At 39.9% G+C, this 21952-nt stretch overlaps 1 protein-coding gene across 2 annotated transcripts in view; it reads right to left on the bottom strand.

Annotated features, from left to right (window-relative positions):
* The window catches only part of BNC2 (basonuclin zinc finger protein 2), a 244169-nt gene that overhangs the window by 7196 nt on the left and 215021 nt on the right, over positions 1-21952 (bottom strand). For both annotated transcript variants that reach the window (XM_075136751.1, XM_075136750.1), the window contains exon 5: positions 19156-21122. In XM_075136751.1, the coding sequence (XP_074992852.1) occupies positions 19156-21122 (1967 nt within the window). The remainder of the gene's footprint in view (positions 1-19155; positions 21123-21952) is intronic.

The following is a 21952-nucleotide window of genomic DNA, read 5'->3' as shown; positions in this document are numbered from 1 at the left end:
CCGTCTGCTACACAACTAAATGTAGCATCGCACCGTGAAGTGCAGACTGAGTACCCCATGCAGGGTGCTGCTTGAACAGTGCCCTGCATAAAGAAGGTGTTTCTCAGGGCTGACAGCAGCATTCCCAAGGTTTCTTTGGGAAAAGATGAGAAGGGAGTTCTGTGCAGGAGGAATATGCCCATGTATGTAAAGACGGCTACAAATAATGGATCCATAAGCAAAAAAATGGAATTAAGAAAGAAGAGTATGGCTAAAGGCAGACTAGAAAGAGAAGCAGTACAGACCGAGAAGTTTAAAAAGAGAGATGTTCTGGGAAAAGGCAAGCACTGGCAATTGCCAAATAGAATAGGATCGAGTTTAGGGGCAGAAATGAAGCTATGAAGACTATGATTCAGCTGGAAAGGCAGAAGAGTATGCAGCCGACAACCTGTACTCTGACCTAGTAGCTGCAAACTGCAGTCAGAAAGCCATGAGAAGAAAAAAGTAGCATTACAAATATTGGCCAAGCCCATACTATCTTTTATCTTGGTAATCTTAACTATTTCTTTGCTCCTCTCATCCAATGCTGATCTTCCTTGCTTTTTTTCTTGGAAAATGTACGCATTCAGCCATCTTAAATTGCTCCAGTAGTTCCCAGACCCCCTTCTCCATACCACATTGAAGTGTTCCATGCTAATCCAACTCTTTCTCCCCTGCTTTGTCACCTCCCAAATCCTAGCAAATCCTCTGCTAGCCCTCAGCCATTGCTAGCCACCTTGCCATCTGTTCATCTGCTCCTCCCCACGGCACCTGCAATTTCTTGCTTCAGCTGTTCTGTTCCCTGATGTGATTTTCAATGCCGCTACCCCTTCCTCCTCTGAATACTGCTCCCAGGTCCATGTTCCCTGAGTAAGCTGAGGCACAGCTTGGGCAGAGAGATTTATGCCAGTGCATGAACACTGCCATCAAACAGGTGGAAAATCACGAAGCAAGATACGCCAAAGCCAGCTGAGCTTCAGCTTGCCATGGCTCCATTATTCCTCATACCTGAGCTAGCTAATTTAAGGCCATCTCTGATGTCCTTTGCACTGCAGCTGCTGCTGTATCTGCAGGGAAAAAAAGCTTGAAGAACCTAAATGAATGGCAGAGGTATAGAAAACATAAAATATTTGACCTAATAAAACCCTTTGAATTACTCTGGACTCCTTAGACTGCTTATTTGTACATCAACTACCAAAATGACATTTGATCCTGGCAGTGGACATGTTGCGTAAGGACAACTGGTGAATGGAGTCTTCCAGGCAGAAATATGAGGTCAAAAGAGCTTAACTAAAGGCGTATCTCACTCAGCTCCAGTTACCAGATCTACCCTATCCTAAGCAACAAGGGATGGTGAGGAGGGTTAGTTCTGAGAATTTAAAATACTATGTGTGCCAAAGAATGTCCAAACATCTGTTCAGCTCTGTACTACATGTCATGTATCCTCAAAAATGAGGAGAGTATTTTTCCAAGACGTTTTGAGATGTAGCTTGTTGTGGCAAGGAAGTTTTGGCAGTCTGGTTTATTTTAGGAGGCCCAGAATACCTGATTTTTCCACATAATTAACATTCTTCTTTCAAGTTACTATTAATGAATTAGATATATGGTGGGCAAAAGTATGTGGAAAGTCCTCACCATAGTGAATTCAGCCTTCTGAATTCAATGATCTTAAGAATGGATCAATGCTGCTGTAAGGATGATAATGATAATGATGATACACGTAAAATCTGTGGTTGTGGCAAAGTGGCAAGGTTATCTCACCTCCGAATTAACCACTGCTCTTCCAGACAGGAGTTTCGGTAGCAGAGCAATGCAGAGTGCTACACAAACTACAGCAGCAATCTGACTGTGGGCATGATCCCACTCGTGGTAGTATTTTCCTTCCCTTGTGAAGTTCATGGAAGTATTCTTCCATAATTAGAATTCATTGTCAGTTCCCCCCCACCTATTACTAGCAAGCTCCTCTAGTGAGAGATGCACTATGTATCAACAGAAAAAAAGGGGATTATACGCCTAGGAAATACGGTCAATTAAACGTACATGCCATTTACACAGCTCATAAATCCAGACTGGGTTCTCTTCAGCAGTTTCTTTCTACACTTGTCAATGAATCTGATTTTGTTAATTTACTATCCATTTGTTGGAAAGAAAAATGTAATGGCCGCTTTATTTTAGTTTATTTTTATCTAGTCAGTCTTTTTATTTTTTTTTTAAGTGAGTAAGGAATTTATCAGAGAGTAGAATTTGTCCTGGCATAGAAATTGGCATGAATTCTATGCATGACTCAAGGCCAACTTTGGATGCACCTGTGGCTGCAGTCCTATCGGCACTAGGACAAATGTCATCTCTGATGCGCACAGCAGAGTTAGGGAATTTGGATGATAAAGAGTACTCTGTTTATTTAAATTCAAGTATTATACAGAGCACAAAATAAACTGCATGAAAAATTGGGTTGAATGTGTTATTCACAGTTCGGGGCAGGGCAGGCTGTTGAAAATGAAACATAAAGCATTGTTTTTCTTAATTTTTTAGCAAGAGAAAAATATGACTACACTTAACTATTAAGGGAGTGAGAGAAAAAAAGAGTGAGAATGAAACAGCAGCATAATTGTTAGGGTGGGCAGTCAGTGACTGAGGAAAACCCATTTTCCAGTCGCTGATGCAGTCAGACAGAAAGGCCAAGCCAACCGATGTCCCAGTTAAATGTCCTAGCTATTGGCCCCTTGCTCCTCCGTGGCAGACTGTAAGTGACAAAGTTCCCTGGTGAAAATCTCACTCAAACTTCAAAGCGCACTCTATTGTTCATTAAAATTCTGAAATGGATAATTTCAACATTTCCAGTTGTATCCCGCCACATCCTTTCTTCCTATGTTTCCAAATAAAACAATAACCCAATCTCTTGAATCAAGTGTTCTGAAAATGCATTTTCTGGCAAATACATGATTTGCCAAAGTTATACCACCCAGCCCTATCATTCTAATGCTGCAAAGAAATCACAGACAGGTCATAGCAGGGAGCCATCAGTCTTTGGGCAGCTTTGCTTTAAGACACAATAAGCGATGCCAGCGTTAAGTAATACAATAAAATTGTATTTGGAGACTTAATGCATTAAAAGTCAACATTAAATTATTTTCTATTAAATTCTGTTATTTCCAAGTAATAATAGATTTATTGTTTTTTAAAGAAGACAGAAGCTAATATTTGGTTACGAAACCTGAAATCACACAATCTTCAGCCATTTGAAGAAGGTTCTATTACAAAATCGAAGGCCAGGACACATTTGTCTGGTGGTTTACATACAGATTGGCAAACCTCTTATTAAAGTTGAATATGGAAGTAACTGCTTAGGTTGTACAGGCCCCATACAAGCTATCCTCCTGCTATACTTAGTTTTAAACTAAGCTCTGTCAATCTGGTTTAAAATATCATAAACAATGAAACTTCCATTATTCCTCCCATGAGACTTTTTCCACACCTATCTTCAGCTCAGTATTCAGCCTATGGTTTTACCTATAATGAAACATTAAAGCAAAGCTCTCTTTGTTTTTCACCTTAAAGGCTGTCAATTAAGATCTATGGTTTTGTTTAAAAATCTCACATTATTTTAATCACTAATGCAATCTGCTAGTACGGCAAAGTATTGTGGTCTTACCTCAATTTCATGTTCCTTTCCTGCTTATTTAAGCCTGAAACTCATAGAAAGGCTCAGAATATGTGAACATAACGGAAAGTAAACCCAGAATTTTATGCTTTCTCAGAATCTCTGCAGACTGAAAGTGCTGAGTTTCATGCAGCTAAAATCAAAGAACCAGAAAGTAAGACTCTGGCTAAATATAACAGTGTACATATTTATGAGAAAAGATATGGCCTTATTTCTGATATTTCTTCAAGAAGGAAGCAGCAATAATTTCCCCCATTTACTTAAGAGAATCAACAATAAAACAGTTCCTGGAATATAATTAGTAATGGAAACTGTTAAAGAAATTATTTTCTCAGTTACTGTTCTAATTTTGCCACTCTCTCAGCAGTCTTTGATACTTTTTTTTCTCAATTAAAAAGAAAAAAAATTCCATAAATCTAAGCAAAGATAATAAATGTTTGAAATCCTGATCTGACCTAAATTGTAAAATTCACATTTATCTGAACAGGGCCAAGGTTTCAGTCTGTGCGCTAACACGTTTAGTTTGCCTCTAAATGTAAGGGGAAAAACAGGATAGGGGCTAGACTGTAGAACAATGAGTGAAGACAAAATACTATACTACCCAATGAAACCATGGCATTTCTACATGAACAGTTTGGGTAATAACATCAGTTCTTGAGGCTTTAAATTGCATAGAATCTGAAAAATATTAACCTTTCATAGGAAGAAAATCCAAAAGGTAAAATACAGTTCAGCACCTATTAAAAAAAGTAAAAAAACAGTGCTTATTAAATGCAGGAAATAAAGGACAAGCAAGTTCTTGCAAATTAAAGATGTGGAGCCCAGTCATTTCAATCCCTTTCAATATGAAACAAATCACTCACACTGGTCACGAAGACAGCTCCCTCTACACTCAAATTATTCACTTGAAGATAAGCTCCCATCAAACTCTTTAGGGGTTTAACTAATTTACTGCACAGATACGGCACGTCTGTTGTAATAACAGGTAGGATGTATTGGGGTCGACCATTTATCAGAATTAGACTTCTTTTTTCAATTCGCAGTGAATTATGCTGCCTACACTGCTCCTCTTTCTCAGAGCTTCCCATCCCCTTACGGCCCCTAATGTGGCAGGCAAACAAAATTGACAGTCTCATCTTGTCAACAAGGGGTGATTCTCTTGAGAAGCCATTTAACTTTGCAGAGGAAGCAATGTATTAATGTGCCTGTCCCAGGAATGTTAATCATCTTCAAGCTCCCTCTAACTTTGACATGAACGAAATCACCAAATTTGTTTACTAAATGAATCGTAATATGCTAATAAGAGAGCATGACATATATGGTAAAGCCAAACAGATGGTTTGTTTACTCCACTTTGCAACTTTATAAATGTTGTAACTCTGAAGATGTTAGTGAGAATTATTGGTTTGTTGGCAGTGGCAAACATGCCTTTTGCATACTTAATCCACAGTTAGAGTCAGAAAACAATTTGTCATCGCCGTGGAATGCATAAAAAATGTTAATGCCGAGATGGCATTTAGGGAGGCAGGATAGCCGACTGTGTGAGCAAATACTCAGGTTAAATGTGGAACTGATATCTGATGGCAATGTTTGCTACCAAATATTTTTTAATGTAAAATCTGACAGGTTCAGGATTCTTGAAAGGCCCAATAATTCAGTACATACCTGTTGAGGTGTTTAGTGAGACGGTCCTTACGGTGTGAACAGAATTACACTTTCACAACAGCTGTGTGTGCTCAGAAGCATCGAGGTCATGTCGCACTCTTAGTATATTACTATTGTTGTCCATTAAACATCAAAAGATATTACAAACAAAAAGCACAACCATGGGCGTACTTGCCAAAGTTACTCAGAAACGATCAAAATTGTGTTGCAACACTTCAACCTCTCACTTTACTAGCTGCCTGGAAGCAAAACAGACTCATTACAAAATAGCCAGCACTCTTGTCTAATATCCGGACTGGTTGAGAAAGTTTAGAATAAAAAGATTTATCTGACGGAATATTTCCTAAGTGAACTAACTCAGTGTAGCAATGTTACATGCACGAGAAGCTCACCACATTTATGACAAAGTCCTCTGATGGAAATTACAGCTGCTCAGCACCATTGACAATCAGTCCAACTGCCATAAGCTGTTTCTACAACCTACACACGCTCTCTGGAAAAGTTTTTCTGTGTGCAGGCGATTCACACAAGGCTCTGCACAGCAGTCATGCACTCGGTCCTCATCTCCTGTGTGTTGAAGTATTTTGCTGGTCCTTCACACAAGGCATATTTCCCCTTAAGAAGTACTGAGGCAACACCCAGGTAGAATCTGTTGCCAAGCTGCATGAATTAACATTTCTTTTCAAACCTAAATCATCTAAATATTACATGATCCAAGTATTGTAATCAGAAGTTTTCATTCTTCATGTTATTTTACTGTTACAACAGCCATGTAAAATGTGATAGTTTTGCAAGATTTTATGCAAAGAGTCCCTTCAGTTCAGCATCCCACTCATGAATTTTACTGAGTTTCAAGTTTCAGTAAATGCAAAAAAGATAAAACTCAGTCAGAACAGCTAGCTCCCCCTAATTCGGCTTTGAAACCAATTCTTTTCTCCCAGATACTGATGCACATTATCTCATGATTTGCTTAGAAGGTTCACAGACTTTTTACTGGTTGCATTGTAAGTTCAAATTCATAGTAAAACCTCAGATCCAGGGATAGTTTTGTCCAATTTCAGGTTCCACGGCAAATATGTAAACCATTTCTTTTGGTCACAAAGCAATGGTAATTCTCATTCCCACTGCTTTGTTTGTCTAAAAATGCTGGCTTTATTTATATAATACCAGAGGAACTATAAAACCAAATACGACGTGGCACTTCAACAGGGTTCCTCTATTAGTAATTTTACATTACTAAATAAGTACCCCTTTCAGGTCAACTGATAGCCGATTATCCTATAACCTCCCTTCACTGACGCCCCAACTCCTCAGTAATTTCAATCCTCCAAGATTCTTCCATACATACTATTGTCAGCGGTTATTAAATTCTCAAGTTTTTACCCATCCACAAGAGACTGTGCAAAGATATCTAAGGGAAGTATGAGTTCAGCTTGCTGTCCAAGGATTATTTTGGAAGAAACATTAGCGGCCGTCCCAGCCTGGCGCTTATATCTCATTTGAAACATCTACTCATTCCTGACCAACAAAGAAAATTTCAATAAAGTACTTTTACTGGTTTAACAGCAGTGAGCTCCTGGGATTGTCAAAGTGCTCAGTCTTTTCCGAGGAGAGAAGGAATCAGCAGCTCAAATATAATTAACCTTCCATTCTCAATGCAAACTGCCACGCACAGGAGCTCTGCAGTCTATTAGTGAAGTTATAACGGCCAACAGGCAGAGGCAAAATTGGTCAAAAAGTTGGCTGCTGCTGTCATATTTTTAGAATTATGATTAATGACACTAATAATGTGGATGATTACTGATATGTGTATCTCCTGCAGTTTATCATATTGCACTGGCTGCCTACGTCCACAATAAACATGATGCTATCATTTACCTCTTTATTGAAGGCAATCCTTCTCTTGAAGGAGCACATTCTAATTACTTTGTAATGTTTTATGTCTTAAACATTTTGCAGCTCTGGAACTTGCCAACTGCTTCATGTCTACCATTGATTAATTACAGAATGTTTAATCAAAATTTAGAACCTAATGCAGTCATTTATGAGTGTGCTGCAGTGCCAAGATAGTTAGGCTGCCATCCCAAGCTTGGAGAGTGCTGGGTTCAAAATTAAATCCCAGAAATGTGGAACATGCCAAAGATTCTACCTTGAGTGATTTGAGTTTAAAATCTTACTTCAGTTGATGAATGACAGGCACCTACCCAAAATGAGAGGTCTTTCTTGTGGATGTATGTGTACTTGCGTGTTCCTATTACATTTTTCCTCTTCTTTAAATGTCTTCATTTTTCCCTTTATGCCATTGTTACTGCAGTTGCTTCTCACTCCTTTACAAGCCTTCCCTGCTGCTAGAGCTCTTGCAAACACCAGTCAAGAGAGTGTAGTTTTGAAGTGGTTAAACAAGTGAAAAATAATTTGCAGGGACAAATACATAAGTTTTTTTTTAATGTGGATTTTTATGGTACTGTCATACAACCATTCACCGTTGAAGTTAAGTGTTTTTTTAATACCATTACTGAACTGCTGAAATGGATGCTAATATAGCTTGGAGTGCTAATGTCAAATCCTGGTAATAAAAAAGACAGACTGCTGAATGAAATAATTTCAAGTAAAAAATAGAACAAAAGTGCTCTCACTCTCGCTTTCCACTTTTATTGAATTGGGACTGACTGAGCCAATTGCTTTAGAAGTCTGTAAAACACAATTACTAGTGAGCTGACTGACCCAGCAGTGCCCCTTCTGTGACAGAACAGACTAAAAAGGCTGCAGAATTAGTGTTGCTCCCCTATCTAGCTATCAGACCTGAGAGACGTCCAGCGAGGATCTGTTATCCTTCGTGCCAGGGCCTGCCTCCTCCCCTTATGAAATCTTGATTCTCAATCTTGCATATACATATCATCTGCGTGCATGTTCTTGAAACAAGGGCTCATTTACCTTTTCGGAGTGGGAATCAAAGTTCTCTTTCTATCCATTGTATTTTTAGATCTTTATCTACCAACGGAGCTATATATAGGTCTTTCAGTACGCGCATCCACAGACACACACACATATATACGTTTGGGCTATTTTTATTTCCACATTTTGTGCGTTAAACACAAAAGTACAATGTAAGATTTATGGGCAGCAAAATTAACTATGTCCCATTTGTATTTTCAGTTGTAAGTGGCTGAAGTGTAATTGCTTTTTTATTTTGGCATAACAAAGAAAAGGAGAGAGGGAGGGAAAGAGAGGGAGGAAGAGGGAGAGAAAGGGAAAAATGTATTGAACTGGAAGCGGGCAACACGTTTCCCTAGTTAATAAAATAAGCAATAAAGTTTGTAAAGCACTAGAATCAAAATCAGTAACATTGGAAATAACAACTTATAAAACTTGTAATTTACAGCTTATGTTTCAGACTCATATAGTTTGACACGGACATACAGCTTAGGGCTTTTTTCCCCCCTTCTCTTCCAAAAAAATGCAAAAACAAAGTGACAGCAAAAAATATCTTCTTATTACAATTCCATCCTTTCTTTCTCTCCCCCCGCTCTCCCCCATACAAAACAAACCACTTCACATTTATACACAAAGTCCTGCAATCCTTTTTTTTTTTAATGACAGTGTACATTTTTGGCAAATCTAAAACTTTTTCATTTCTCTTCCAGGTCCATTTATACGAAGCTTGCAGGTGCCTTATGGCAAAAATGTTAAATTATTTCTTAGACAGATCTTTTTAAGTAATGCTTTTTAGGGCAAGCTTAAATGCGAAATGAGCTCTTAATTAAAAAAAAAAAAAAGAAAAACTTGCTTAGAACAAGGCAAACTGCTCATTTAAAATATGTTGCTGGGAAGTAGGATGCACTACTAAAAGCCTTAGATTTTCTTTAGTAGTGGTGGACTCAAAACTTCTGTCAGGAAATATCCAGTGTTTGCCATTAAAAGGTCAACACGTGAAGAGCCATAAGCGGTATGCTACCTGAGATACTCCTGTGTTACCTCAGGTCCCGACAGACCATCCGAGGTATCATCTCTAGTGCCATTCCGAATGTTTTATGTGTACCTCTGGACGTGAATGAGTGGTTTCTACTGTAGTACCTACAGCATAATATCACAAATACGGTACATGATGCGTGGCACAGCCGGCCATCTTTCCTGAAGAGAGGCAAAGGACAGAAGACTGTGAGTACCACAGGTCAGGATTAAGGGGTAGTGAAAAGGGGTACTGCAGTGTCTTGCAGTGCACTTGCAGTGCCTATATGGTACATAGTCTCTCCTTGACACTGTCGAGTATTTAACTCTCATGGGTAACTCTGCATCTCTTCCTTCAGGATCACCCTTAGATAAGTAGTCAGCAGTCTGGTTATCTTTCCCTTTAACTGTTTCTAATGGCACAGAATACTCCTGCAATTATAGGTTCTACTTTACAAATTTGCTATCACTCCCTGTCATGTTTCCTAACCGCTAGCAACTTGTATAACCATGAAAAGGTGTCCCAGATTTAGAGAGGTTGGGGTTTGGGTTTTCTTTTCCCCAGGGCCCATAAATTGCCAAATATTTTTGAGTAACATCCTTTTACTAAGACATATTCCAGTGAAAAACACTCCCGTCTCGCCTGTTTGTTGCAAACCCGCCTTGAGGCCAGTGCCTCAGACATCGGTGGCTACAGGAAAAGGCTCCCTGTATTCTTAACCAATCCATCTGGGTCCACTAGCCAAGACCTGTCTTGTCAAAAAGCCACGGAACAGGAATCCAAATGAGCTTTGTTTTACTGTACTAATTGCCTGCTACATAATTCTACTTCAAAAAATACCCCGTGACCTCACAAACCCTAGGAATGACTGTATCTTTGGGGATGAGGCCAACTGTGGACAAGGTCTACCTCTGTCTAGATATACTCACAGGACTGGCACACTATCCTTCAAAGCAGATTTGTAGCTATTTGGAGTCATCTACACCTGGTAATTTTTTCCTCTTCTAGGTTTTTTTTTTCCTAAGTCATTTCTAGGACTTGCCTCACCAGTTTTCTTACTTTCAGGTGAACTTAACTTTAATTTGGATATGCCCTAGCACATGTTCACTCAGTTCATGTTCTAATGAATGAAACTGCTCAAGTCTAGGGGGAGGAATATCATCATCGTTAAGGGAAGAAGAAAATCATAGAATCATAGAATCATAGAATCATACAGGTTGGAAAAGACCTCTAAGATCATCGTGTCCAACCGTCAACCCAACACCACCATGCCCACTACACCATGTCCCTAAGGGCCTCATCTACACGTCTTTTAAATACCTCCAGGGATGGTGACTCCACCACTTCCCTGGGCAGCCTGTTCCAAGGCCTGACCACTCTTTCAGTAAAGAAATTTTTCCTAATGTTCAATCTAAACCTCCCTTGGCACAACTTGAGGCCATTTCCTCTTGTCCTATCGCTAGTTACTTGGGAGAAGAGACCAACACCCACCTCGCTACACCCTCCTTTCAGGTAGTTGTAGAGCGCGATGAGGTCTCCCCTCAGCCTCCTCTTCTCCAGGCTAAACAACCCCAGTTCCCTCAGCCGCTCCTCATAAGACTTGTGCTCCAGGCCCTTCACCAGCTTCGTTGCCCTCCTCTGGACGCGCTCCAGCACCTCCATGTCCTTCTTGTAGTGAGGGGCCCAAAACTGAACACAGTATTCGAGGTGCGGCCTCACCAGTGCCGAGTACAGGGGCACGATCACCTCCCTGCTCCTGCTGGCCACACTATTTCTGATACAGGCCAGGATGCCGTTGGCCTTCTTGGCCACCTGAGCACACTGCCGGCTCATGTTCAGCCGGCTGTCAACCAGTACCCCCAGGTCCTTTTCCTCTGGGCAGCTTTCCAGCCACTCTTCCCCAAGCCTGTAGCGTTGCCTGGGGTTGTTGTGGCCGAAGTGCAGGACCCGGCACTTGGCCTTGTTGAATCTCATACAGTTGGCCTCGGCCCATCGATCCAGCCTGTCCAGGTCCCTCTGCAGAGCCTTCCTACCCTCCAGCAGATCAACACTCCCGCCCAGCTTGGTGTCGTCTGCAAACTTACTGAGGGAGCACTCGATCCCCTCGTCCAGATCATTGATGAAGATATTGAACAGGACCGGCCCCAAAACTGAGCCCTGGGGAACACCGCTCGTGACCGGCCGCCAACTGGATTTAACTCCGTTCACCACAACTCTCTGGGCTCGGCCGTCCAGCCAGTTTTTTACCCAGCGAAGAGTGCACCTGTCTAAGCCATGAGCCGCCAGCTTCTCTAGGAGAATGCTGTGGGAGACAGTGTCAAAGGCCTTACTGAAGTCCAAGTAGACCACATCCACTGCCTTTCCCTCATCCACTAGGCGGGTCACCTGGTCATAGAAGGAGATCAGGTTGGTCAAGCAGGACCTGCCTTCCATGAACCCGTGCTGGCTGGGCCTGATCCCCTGGTTGTCCCGGACATGGCTCGTGAGCACCCTCAAAACCAACCGCTCCATGATCTTCCCCGGCACCGAGGTCAGGCTGACCGGCCTGTAGTTCCCCGGATCCTCCTTCCGGCCCTTCTTGTAGATGGGAGTCACATCATCTACAAGTAATCTTTGGTTAGGCCATGTGATTTCATGTAAAGTTTGCCTCTTCAGGTGACAGTTTCTCTTTTCAGACAGACAAGCGCAGCTGACGAATGTATCATGTATGTACATATGACGGCATTTACCTGTCTACTTAGTGTCTCTCTCCTTCATCAAGAGCTGTAACTCCAAAGGGCAGTAAACACAGCTATTCCTGCCACAGATGTGATCCCTCCCCCTTCCATTATTTTTCCCCATGCTCTGCCACCTCAGAGAACTACATCTCTCGGGTTGCAGTGTCTTGTTCCATTTTCACGCATCCAGGCTTTTGGGAGTAGTGCCCTGGTGCTATCTTGTATCTGTAAAGTACAGCTTGCTCCACTATAGCAGAAATCTTATAGTCTTCCACTGTTAAGTTTAAAAGAACAGCTAGAGCCTTTCTCTGCAGGAACTAACTTAGGTAGATGTTTTGTTTACCCCACTTCCAAAAGACTCTAGGGAAGATGGGACGTCTCTGCATATGGGGAACAGCTTTACTCAGGTAAGTGGAAAATACTCAATTTTCTCCCACTCTCTGGAGAAGAGTTTTGGTTCTTCCAGTTATTTCCTAGGAACCTGTTTCCAGGATATTATGAATAAGCATTCATCTTCCCAGTCCTGTCTTCCCAAATAATCTCTTTCACCAAACATAAAACACACAGAACCTGCGCAGGGAACTTGGACAAAACAAATTAAACGTTTACACTATTTGTCACACACATACCAGGGGAAAATGTTGCTCAATGCATGTTTTGCTTTTGGCTAGTATTTTCAATACTTTACTTATGTTTACCACCTATCTTAATCCTGGTGTAGCAGTTTATTTAAATAAACTTTTCAGGTCACTAAAAAGTCCTTGACTTATTTTGCAAGTTCATACAAAAATAAGACTTCTTGCACTGTACAGGAAACCCTACTCTCACTCTCAAAGTGATACCATTTTGTGTACCAAAAGAGAACAAGACAATGAAGGCAGCAGATCATTTTAAAAAACAATCACCACCTCCAACTGAAACCCAAAGCAAATGGGTATGTGTAGTTGGAAAAGACCTCGCTCCACGCCAGAGCTGATGCTGCAATCTTTACTCACGTAAGTAGTCTCTTTAGGGCTTGTTTTAATTTATTTATTTTCCTTTAAATAATAAAAAAAAATCTTATGAAGAAATTAGTTCTATGCATTCTAGTTTTAATTCTGCTTCTCTTGTTCACATTGGTGACTTTGCAATATGACAGGCAGTCTGTGTTCAACATGACTACTCATGGAAGAGGTTAGCTCTGTGTTAGGGGTGGCACAAAATGTTTCTTTATGATCCAGGTTCTCTTGGGTAAGGAAGAATTATGTGAACATTAGCAATGACAACATCTTAGTGACTCTGCAAGAGAAAACCTAATGGTTCATACAATTGTATTGGATATGCAGCTAGTCTCTTCATGAACTGCATCACGTCCAGAAACAGTAGTATAGGTGTAAATATGTTTATATTTTAAAAAAAATGTATAAAATAGCCCTTTCGTCTCTTGACAAATGGGTCATCAAACACCTAATGTCTTAAAATCTGATTTCCTTATTCTTATTGGAGGAAATTCAAGCTGTATATGACAGCTAATACAGTAATAGTTATCATAGACAGGTGTGAAATATCTTATTTCTTGGAGCTATCTGTTCCTAGAATTGAGTGCATTTATAGAAAATAATGCTCTAAAAAGTTATCTGTAGAAGATTCCAAGCATAGTAGGATGATGAAAAAATGGGTGCTGTTGTGTCAAGGAGGTGATAACAGGAGGCAGGTAGCAGCTTTCTCACATCTTCACCTCCCTTGATAATGTATGCAGTGGCTCATCATAGGTAGCTGATGTTAATTTATTCAAGCACACCTGTACAGGGCTGGAAGTCAGGTAACCAGACAAAAAGTATGTCTCTGCTTTTTCAATAGAGCTACCCAGAGGCCTATATCCGCACAAATTTAGTTCTGGAGACATCAGCAGGTTTTAATAAACCACCTACAGATGTCTTGCTCCATACAAATCGAGGAGTTTACATGTTTAAATCTGGACTGATTTAACTAGCAATCAAGTGGCATGATCACACTTGGCACCAATAGTTGCCTCATATTTATTTATAAGTCACCCTGAGCAGATATTATTTTGTTTTTAAATTTATTCATGGGGCTCAATCACCTTTCCCATCTTGTGGAACACACACACACACATGCTCACTTTGTGAGAAAATTTAAGACAAACCTGAGCAATTAATAGTCCTACTTTAGTAGCAGAAAGACAAAGTGAAAAGTTCTTGCTTTGTTCCTCTGAACAGGTACACTGAGAATTAATTTATTTTGCATATATTGAGAGAAAGGAAAACGTGGTAACATATTGTTACTAATGCTGTGTCCTAGCTTAAGAAACACAGATTTTAATAGTGCCAGTACTGAGGTGAAATGGGGATTTAAGGCTGACAGAGAAGATGGCTGTATTTCTCCTTAAGATCTGACAGTAGCTTCTCAACAAGACTTACAGAAGGCAGAAGGTCCACACGCCTCCTGTTTCATCAGTTTTTTGATCCAAAATTCTTGGCTCTTAAAGATGAGAGCCAGAAATGAAGCCAACTGCTCTAAACTTCAACTTCCAGTCCGTCATCTCTGCATGTGCTCTCCAACACAGACTCTTAGATGAAACTTTGGCATTGCTGTCCTTTTCGGAGAGGAAGTAACTATTCCCTCCTCCCATCTGCATGTCTCATCCACAGTCAGGATCATTCCCTGAGCAGCTGTACCTCAGTGCTGGCTTCAAGGACCAACCACACCTATCTCTTTGTAAGGCAAAGTCATTATCTGCTGGGGCAGGACTCACAGATGAGGCTGGGAAGCAGATCCCAGGGGAATTTAACCCCTGGGGCCACAGACCGTTTCTCCTCACTCACAGGACAGACCTTCTCGGAGTCCAGAAAGAATTCACTTTACAAGGACACTTCTTTCCATTCAAGTGCGCAGTTCTCACAGGAACTTACCTTCTTCCCTTCTCTCTCTTTTCCATCTAAAAAATTATTTGGAAAAGATGTCTTTCTGTTCAAAAGGTGGCTTATGACATTGCTTGTGACCACTGACATAATTTTTAATATGGTCCCTTTTCCTATTTACTCACTATTGCCTTCTTGCAACAAGATGTAGCCTGAACATCTTGCCTTTAGAAGAAAGGACGTCTAAAGTAAATACAGAAACAGAAATGGATGAACAGCTAACTCAGGGAGTGGCTGGTGAAGAACAGAAGAAAAAGTGGTTTTCACAAGTGTATGCATCCAGGAAAAGAAAGACAGAAAGACTTCGCTGTTTGGGGAAAAGAACAAAGATATAGGTATGTATAAGGTTGATCTGATGAGTGATGTTGCTTGTAGCTCAAGGGGATGAAAAAAGGCCTTTTTTAAAAAGTCTAGGGTCAGTGGAGCTTGACTATTCAAAAGCAATACTGTCTAATTTTTAGAAGGGAAAACAGAATTACTGGGTCATTGACAGTAAGGGCCGGGACTCTGCTTTGCTTTCCTCTGCCCTGTGTAGAAAAAACATGTGTGAGGTGGGACTCCTGAATCTTCTGGTTATCTTGACCCTAATTTACAAGGAATAGCAATGCTTAGTCAAAGATCTCAGAAGATATTCCAACCTGTCTGGCAGACGGATATTTATGCAAGAGCTGACCTTGGCACAAATGATGTAGGAATGGTGAAGCTGGATTTAGTCAACACTTAACACGAATTGCCACAGGATGCATTCCACAACGGAGGGTTGCAGCTGTGACATGGATGAAAAACCCTCCTTCAGTCAAAGCAGCATTGTGTTTGCTCCTGACATGACCTGCTGCCTCTAGGAACCAGCAGTTTGTACTACAACCCCACCCTTGCAAAGCCCATTTTACAATAGCTACGCCCACTGTCAACAATTTGGAGTATGTACAGGACGGGGGGGATATAGTCAAACCTTTGATTAACTAGAATTGCATTGGAAAAGGTCTTGAGCCGTATCAGATGCCTCTAAAGGAAACAAAAAGGATCAGCCAATGTTATTTGTCTCCACAGAAGCTTGTATTTTCTTTTAGAACATAACTAGAGTTAGGAGGTTTAGACCTCTAACTAGTTATAATAGGATTAATATTATTAATACAATGCTAGTAAAATGATTAATAAAGTGACTAAAAATAAAGATAATAACTTCACAAGACTATATAAGCTATGGGATAGCTAGAATGCCAATTCCATTATGAAGATAGTACTGAAAAAATTATTTAATTTTAATTTTCAAAGCAAAGAAATTCTAAGCTTCTCTAGCTAGTCAAAGATTATATGACTCACAACACAAGGAAATCACACAGACATTTTATAATGTGTCCGAAATAGAACACCAATACATGACAAATATTGTCCAGGAATTATTATTGTGTGCTTTAGGTAGCTATTTCTTATTTCTTGTACAGCAATTAATAGCAAAATGCTCCTGAGCTTTTAAGTGAAATTGATTTAAGTGGCTGGAAGAAGTTCTCACTTTGCCATGCTATTAATTTAGTTACCCAGTTATCTCTGAGGTGCTCTCCATAATCTGAAGAGCTAGAAATTGTATACTTAGGTAATGACTCTCTCTAAAATAAACGTATATATTCAAAAGGAGTATCACCAAAAAATAAAAACAAATTGAATGGAAAAATCTGTAGGGCAATTAAACAGTTTGCAAAAAAGGAAAATATATTAATTTAACTTTTACTTCCTAACTTTATTTAAAAAAAACCACCTTTTTTGAGGAAGTATTAGAAAATAATGTTTTAAATGTTTACTTAAATCTTTTATCCGCTTTCTTTTATATGCTGTACCTATGCTTTCATTTCTGCACATTCCTAGACATTGCACTTCTGCATAAGGATGGATATCCCAGGGAAGTTTTGAAGACTCAAGTATCTCAAAGAATGATCAAGAAACATGAGAGTATTATTTGGTTCTTTCAAGGCATTTCCAAATAACTGTTGCAAACCAGGAGTGTTAATAACCTTACAAAAACATCAAGCCTGAATGGGTACAAAAACTGTACCACACCTTTGAATTTTTTGAAGTGTATAACCACTCTTAAATCTTTGCAATTAATGGATATAATATGCCTAGGAATTTCTTTTGTTCCAAGTGCAACAAATAACTGAAACATATTCTGAATGTTACTAATGGAGTGATATAAAAAGATGGTCTTGTGCCTTACACAATTCAAAATTATATGTAAATAATAAATTTATCTTTAAATATGCAGCCTGCATTTTAAGTTCTTGAATCAGATTTTTATTTTATGGCTTGCTTTCAATAAGCTTAATAGGACTATCCTACATGGTTCATGAAATATTTTCAAAATGTGCCCTTTTTTTAATGTTCTTGTCTGAGAAATATTTTATGTATGTCATCACAGTCAGCTCTTTCTTAGAACATATAAATCTTTACTATGCTAACTTTATTATTAGCATGATCTATCAATGAATTCCTGCTGAAATTTAATACATTGCAAATCCTAAAGCTAGCCACTTCTTACTTCACAGGCTGAATGCAAAGCTGTTTTGCTTAGTACATGACTGACTTTTCATATTCATTTGAGAAAACCAAGCCAAATTCTTGACTAACAAAACTTGTGCGATTTCAGGAACTGAAAGGGGTTGTACACATCTAAACACAGCACAGATTATGCCACTGACTCACATACTTCCCTTGTCAAACTCAAGTCTCATAAAAGTTATCAGAATACCCCAAGAAGGGAGTCTTGATTTAGTTTTACCCGCTTCATGTGTGGTGATCTCACCCTACTGAAATGCAAATTTTCTAGATTGTCCTTCTTATCCGTTTTGAACTTGTATTCTTATGTGTGTTCCTATTTTTCTGTTTAGTGGATTTCATAAATGGTAACAGAAGACGTGAGATATTTGGGGACAGGATTCTCCATCAAAATAGTGAATTTTGGCTCCTCGGTATCCTCAACACTAACTTGCTTTCATTTTATACTACATGATACATTCACTTTCAAACCACATCAATTTCAATGAAAAAAAAAAGAGAGGAGCTGTGTGTGAAATGTTTAGCTAAGTTTAATTTCCTTCCTGTGTCTGCTGAATTTTTACAACATAATGAAAAAATATGAAACACAAGTTAAGGAAAAGAGACGACCCAATCTCACCATCACTTCATGAACCACAGAGATTTTGTTATGTGACAATACGATCATCATCACATGCGAGAGCTTTTATCCACAAGTATGAAATAACTGTGTTATCCTACCACTTTGACAAATTCCATTTATATTACATTTTCCTCAGGAATCAAAAAGGATAGAGTATAAAAAAAAACCCCAAACCTAAGAGTTTAAGGACCAGCTGCTTCTGTTTAAGCCCAACTGTTTCAGTATTGATGCAGCATAGCTAGGGCATGATGTCATCTGAAGGGCCAGCAGAATATACCCTAGTTGATCTTAAAAATATGTAGGGGTCTAGCCTCTCCTCTCACAGTGTGCATAATTCCCATCAGTGGGGAAGGGAGTTGCTCACATGCAGAAAAGAAGATAAGGTAGACTAAATGACCATAGTAGATAGAGAGATGTATAAGTTCTACTAAAGAAAGAGACAACTATTTTCTTAATATTTACTTGTTCTCGCTACAACATAGCGGCTAGTTTTAAAAATTGAAGAGAAGAAAGAATAGCCTTCTAATGCTTCCTCTTTGCTTTTATATGACCCTATGGGGATGGAAATCATTTTTTTATTCCAGTCCTTCTCTCCTCTCTCTCCATCCATTCATCCAACCATCCATCCACCCCTTCCCCTCCTTCCTAGTTCCTGGTTTGATATGCAAGCATGGAGATATTTGTATTGTATATAATTTACTATATATTTAATAAAAGATTTTATTGTTTTAAAATTTGCAGGGAGAAGAAAATAAATGTAAAAAAAGCTGCAGCTTATAAACAGAAGTACAATACACATGTTCACAGGCACACAGAAAAAATAATGACATTTATTATCTAGCCAGTCACTTAAGAGGATGGCACAATATATACTATTCTGAATGCCAAGCAGCTATGAAAATCTAAAATGATAAATCTCTCAATGTCATGGGAACACGATTGTCACTTGTCGTTACTGTGCATCTCTCTATTTCTTCATATATCCTAAACTGCCTATTCTTACATAATTCAACACATTTAATAATGTAGAAAATCAATTAATATTTACTGACCTGTCTCTGCTTCTCCGTGATGGGAACGCAGCGTTACAGCCAGCCACTGTGCAGACATGCATCTCTTTTAAATGAACATTTCTGTAGTGAAGCTTCACACTGTAGGAACTCTTGAAACTTTTCTTGCACACATAGCAGATCTTGGGGTCTGGGCTGGAGCACATTTCACCTTCTGGGGAGAACTTCTGAGGGCTGCTGTAGTTGAATGTAGAAGCGAAACTTTCATGAAGGGCAGCCATACTGGCACTGCCTCCATTGTACAGTCCATATTGGCTCATGTAGAACATATCATATGTAGGGTCTGTATACTCTTCCTTCACCTTAATGACATCCTGGTTGGAAGAGTCATTGTGGTTTTCATCTGGTCTGTCACCGTGCATCATAGATTTTTCACCAGGTTCGTGGAGGCGATCATCGCCTTCCATGGATTCTTCACACAATTTGGGCTCTGACGACTCCGACTCATTTTCATAGTCTCTCTCATGCTCCTGGTCTTCTGATGTCATGCTGTCTGCCCTTCTTATGTCTGGTCTGGAAATGCATCTGCTTCTGTCACTTTTGGAAAAGTCTTTCACAGACAGACCTGGGCTCATTTCCTCCTGAGAGTGGCAGTGATTGTCATGACCAATGTCATTTACCATCGTGCTGCTGTCATTCACTTCTTCGTCTTCATCATCAAACTCATCAGCAGTATCGATAACTTCCTTTTCAATTTTAACTGGCATGCTCGACTTCCTTGGCTTCTTCTTGGGGGCAAGGTCAGCGTTAGGCTCTGGGGTAGGCATCAGCACTGAAGGTACTGATGACTCAGAAGGAGGAGGGGGATGCTGCTCCATGCCACTCACTGCTGGTATTATTGGACTGGTAGGGAGTGAGGTTGGAGGACTCACCATCTCTCCAGGAGTAAGTAAATTTCTGTAAAAAGGAGGAACAGGTTGGACAGTCTTTAAAGCTGGGAACACCAGCTGACTGGGAAGAGGGTTCTGTAGTACAGGATCTAGTGGGGGAGTGGTAAACCCCATTGGTGGACGCCCAGGGCTTGTTAAAGTTAGGTTGGATTTTGTACTTGCTATGACCGGAGTGGCGGCACCTGATGTAGCACGAATTAGATCTTTGTCGCGGTTATTCCTTAGCATAGGCATGTGGAGGCGGGGATTGGGGTTAGCACTGTGGCGATTGCGGCTTCTGAGAGAGCTGAAGACCATGTTGCAGCCCTCAATAGTGCACCGGTGCTTGATTTTCAGGTGAACGGCATTGTAGTGGATTTTAAGAGTACCTTTGTCATAGAAAGTTTTGCCACATGCATTGCAAAACACTCTTCCTTTCCTGGAGGCCGACCCCATTCTCCTCATTCTGTGAATGCGGAACGAGCTTTTAGTGTGTTCTGTTTTCGATAAATCATTGACAGGCGTAGGCGTCTGAACAGGAGAGACGCAGGCTGGCTCAGTTTTGGGCTCAACATTTGTGATGCTGGTCAAAGCGTTCCTGCTGGATGTTTGCTCATTCTTGAAAGGCGTAGGGGAAACTTCAGATTCACTGCTTTCATTATATTCATTTTGGGTCGTAAGGCTTGGTTCACGGAGCCTCATTGCTGGCTGTTCCAGCAGTAGGCCATTTGGAGGCAGCCCCAGCAGCGGAGCAGAGACTGGATTTATGTACTGGAATGGAAGCAGGAATGCAAGGCTATTCGGGATGTTTTCAAAATGATGAATGCTGGAAGGGTTGCTATTCTCCAGGTGAGCAAGGAGACTTGGGCTCCTGGTGCGATTATTGCTTTCAATAAAAGTCCTTATATCTGAATCTGTCTTTGAGGATGGCACAGCCACAGCCTGCCCTTCTTTTTCTTGAATTGCCATCAGCTCCACAATGGATTTGGTTTCTCCAAATCTCAGGAACTGCTGAAGGGTAATGATCTCTTCTTCTCTGGACATGATGGCCCAGCGGTCCAGCACCTTGCCTGCAGCATCCTAGAGGCCGTATCAAAGAAACAACAAAGACAAACAGAAAGAAAAAACTTATTGATTCTGCATAATTATTAAATTCAATATAAGGTGCTCTGCTGCCTGAACATGAAAGACTAAGCTCAAAAAACAACATGCAAACAGCGTTAATAGAACTCAACCAAAAAATGCCAACTTTCCAGCCATGCAAATATAGTAATTAGAGTCACAGTCAAAGAAACAGATTGAGTTTAATAACGTCAGAGCAACAAAATGTAGACCACGGGGCTCTGTGATCTAAAATGCTTTCAATACTTTTATTTTAACAACAGTGATCTATGTACAATGCTACTGTTTAGCACACATTAGCGTAAAACATGAACTGTTGCTGTGCACTCCATTGTAAAATATAGAAAATTGTACCTTAATCGCTATTAAATGGTGACACTAGAAGAAAGAGCTAAATAAATGCATTTGATAGATTTGCTTCTTAAATATAAGCAGACATAAGACTGAAGTCACTCATGGGCCATCTCACAAGAAATTTTGATGCAAGGCAAAAAGTCTTAAAAATAGCACATAATACTTGTACCTTACTCCTTTTTTTTTTTTCCTTTTTTCTTTTTTTTCCCATGACAGCAATACTGAAAAACATATTCATTATAAACTTGCATCAAAAGATAGAAACTGGGGCACTGGTTTTAAGCATAACCTGACTATTACTGGCAATTGATTGTAAGCTTGCAATCTTGGTATGGTTTAGACTTAAGAGATGACTTTTTTGCAGCCTTGTTATAAATGACAGTTAAAAATATGTAAAAACTAAGCATCTGATGGATGTAGATAGCATAAATGTG

Source organism: Calonectris borealis, chromosome Z (assembly GCF_964195595.1).
Source record: "Calonectris borealis chromosome Z, bCalBor7.hap1.2, whole genome shotgun sequence".
NCBI classification, from domain to species: Eukaryota; Metazoa; Chordata; class Aves; order Procellariiformes; family Procellariidae; genus Calonectris; species Calonectris borealis.
This window is presented reverse-complemented; position numbering and strand designations above follow the sequence as displayed.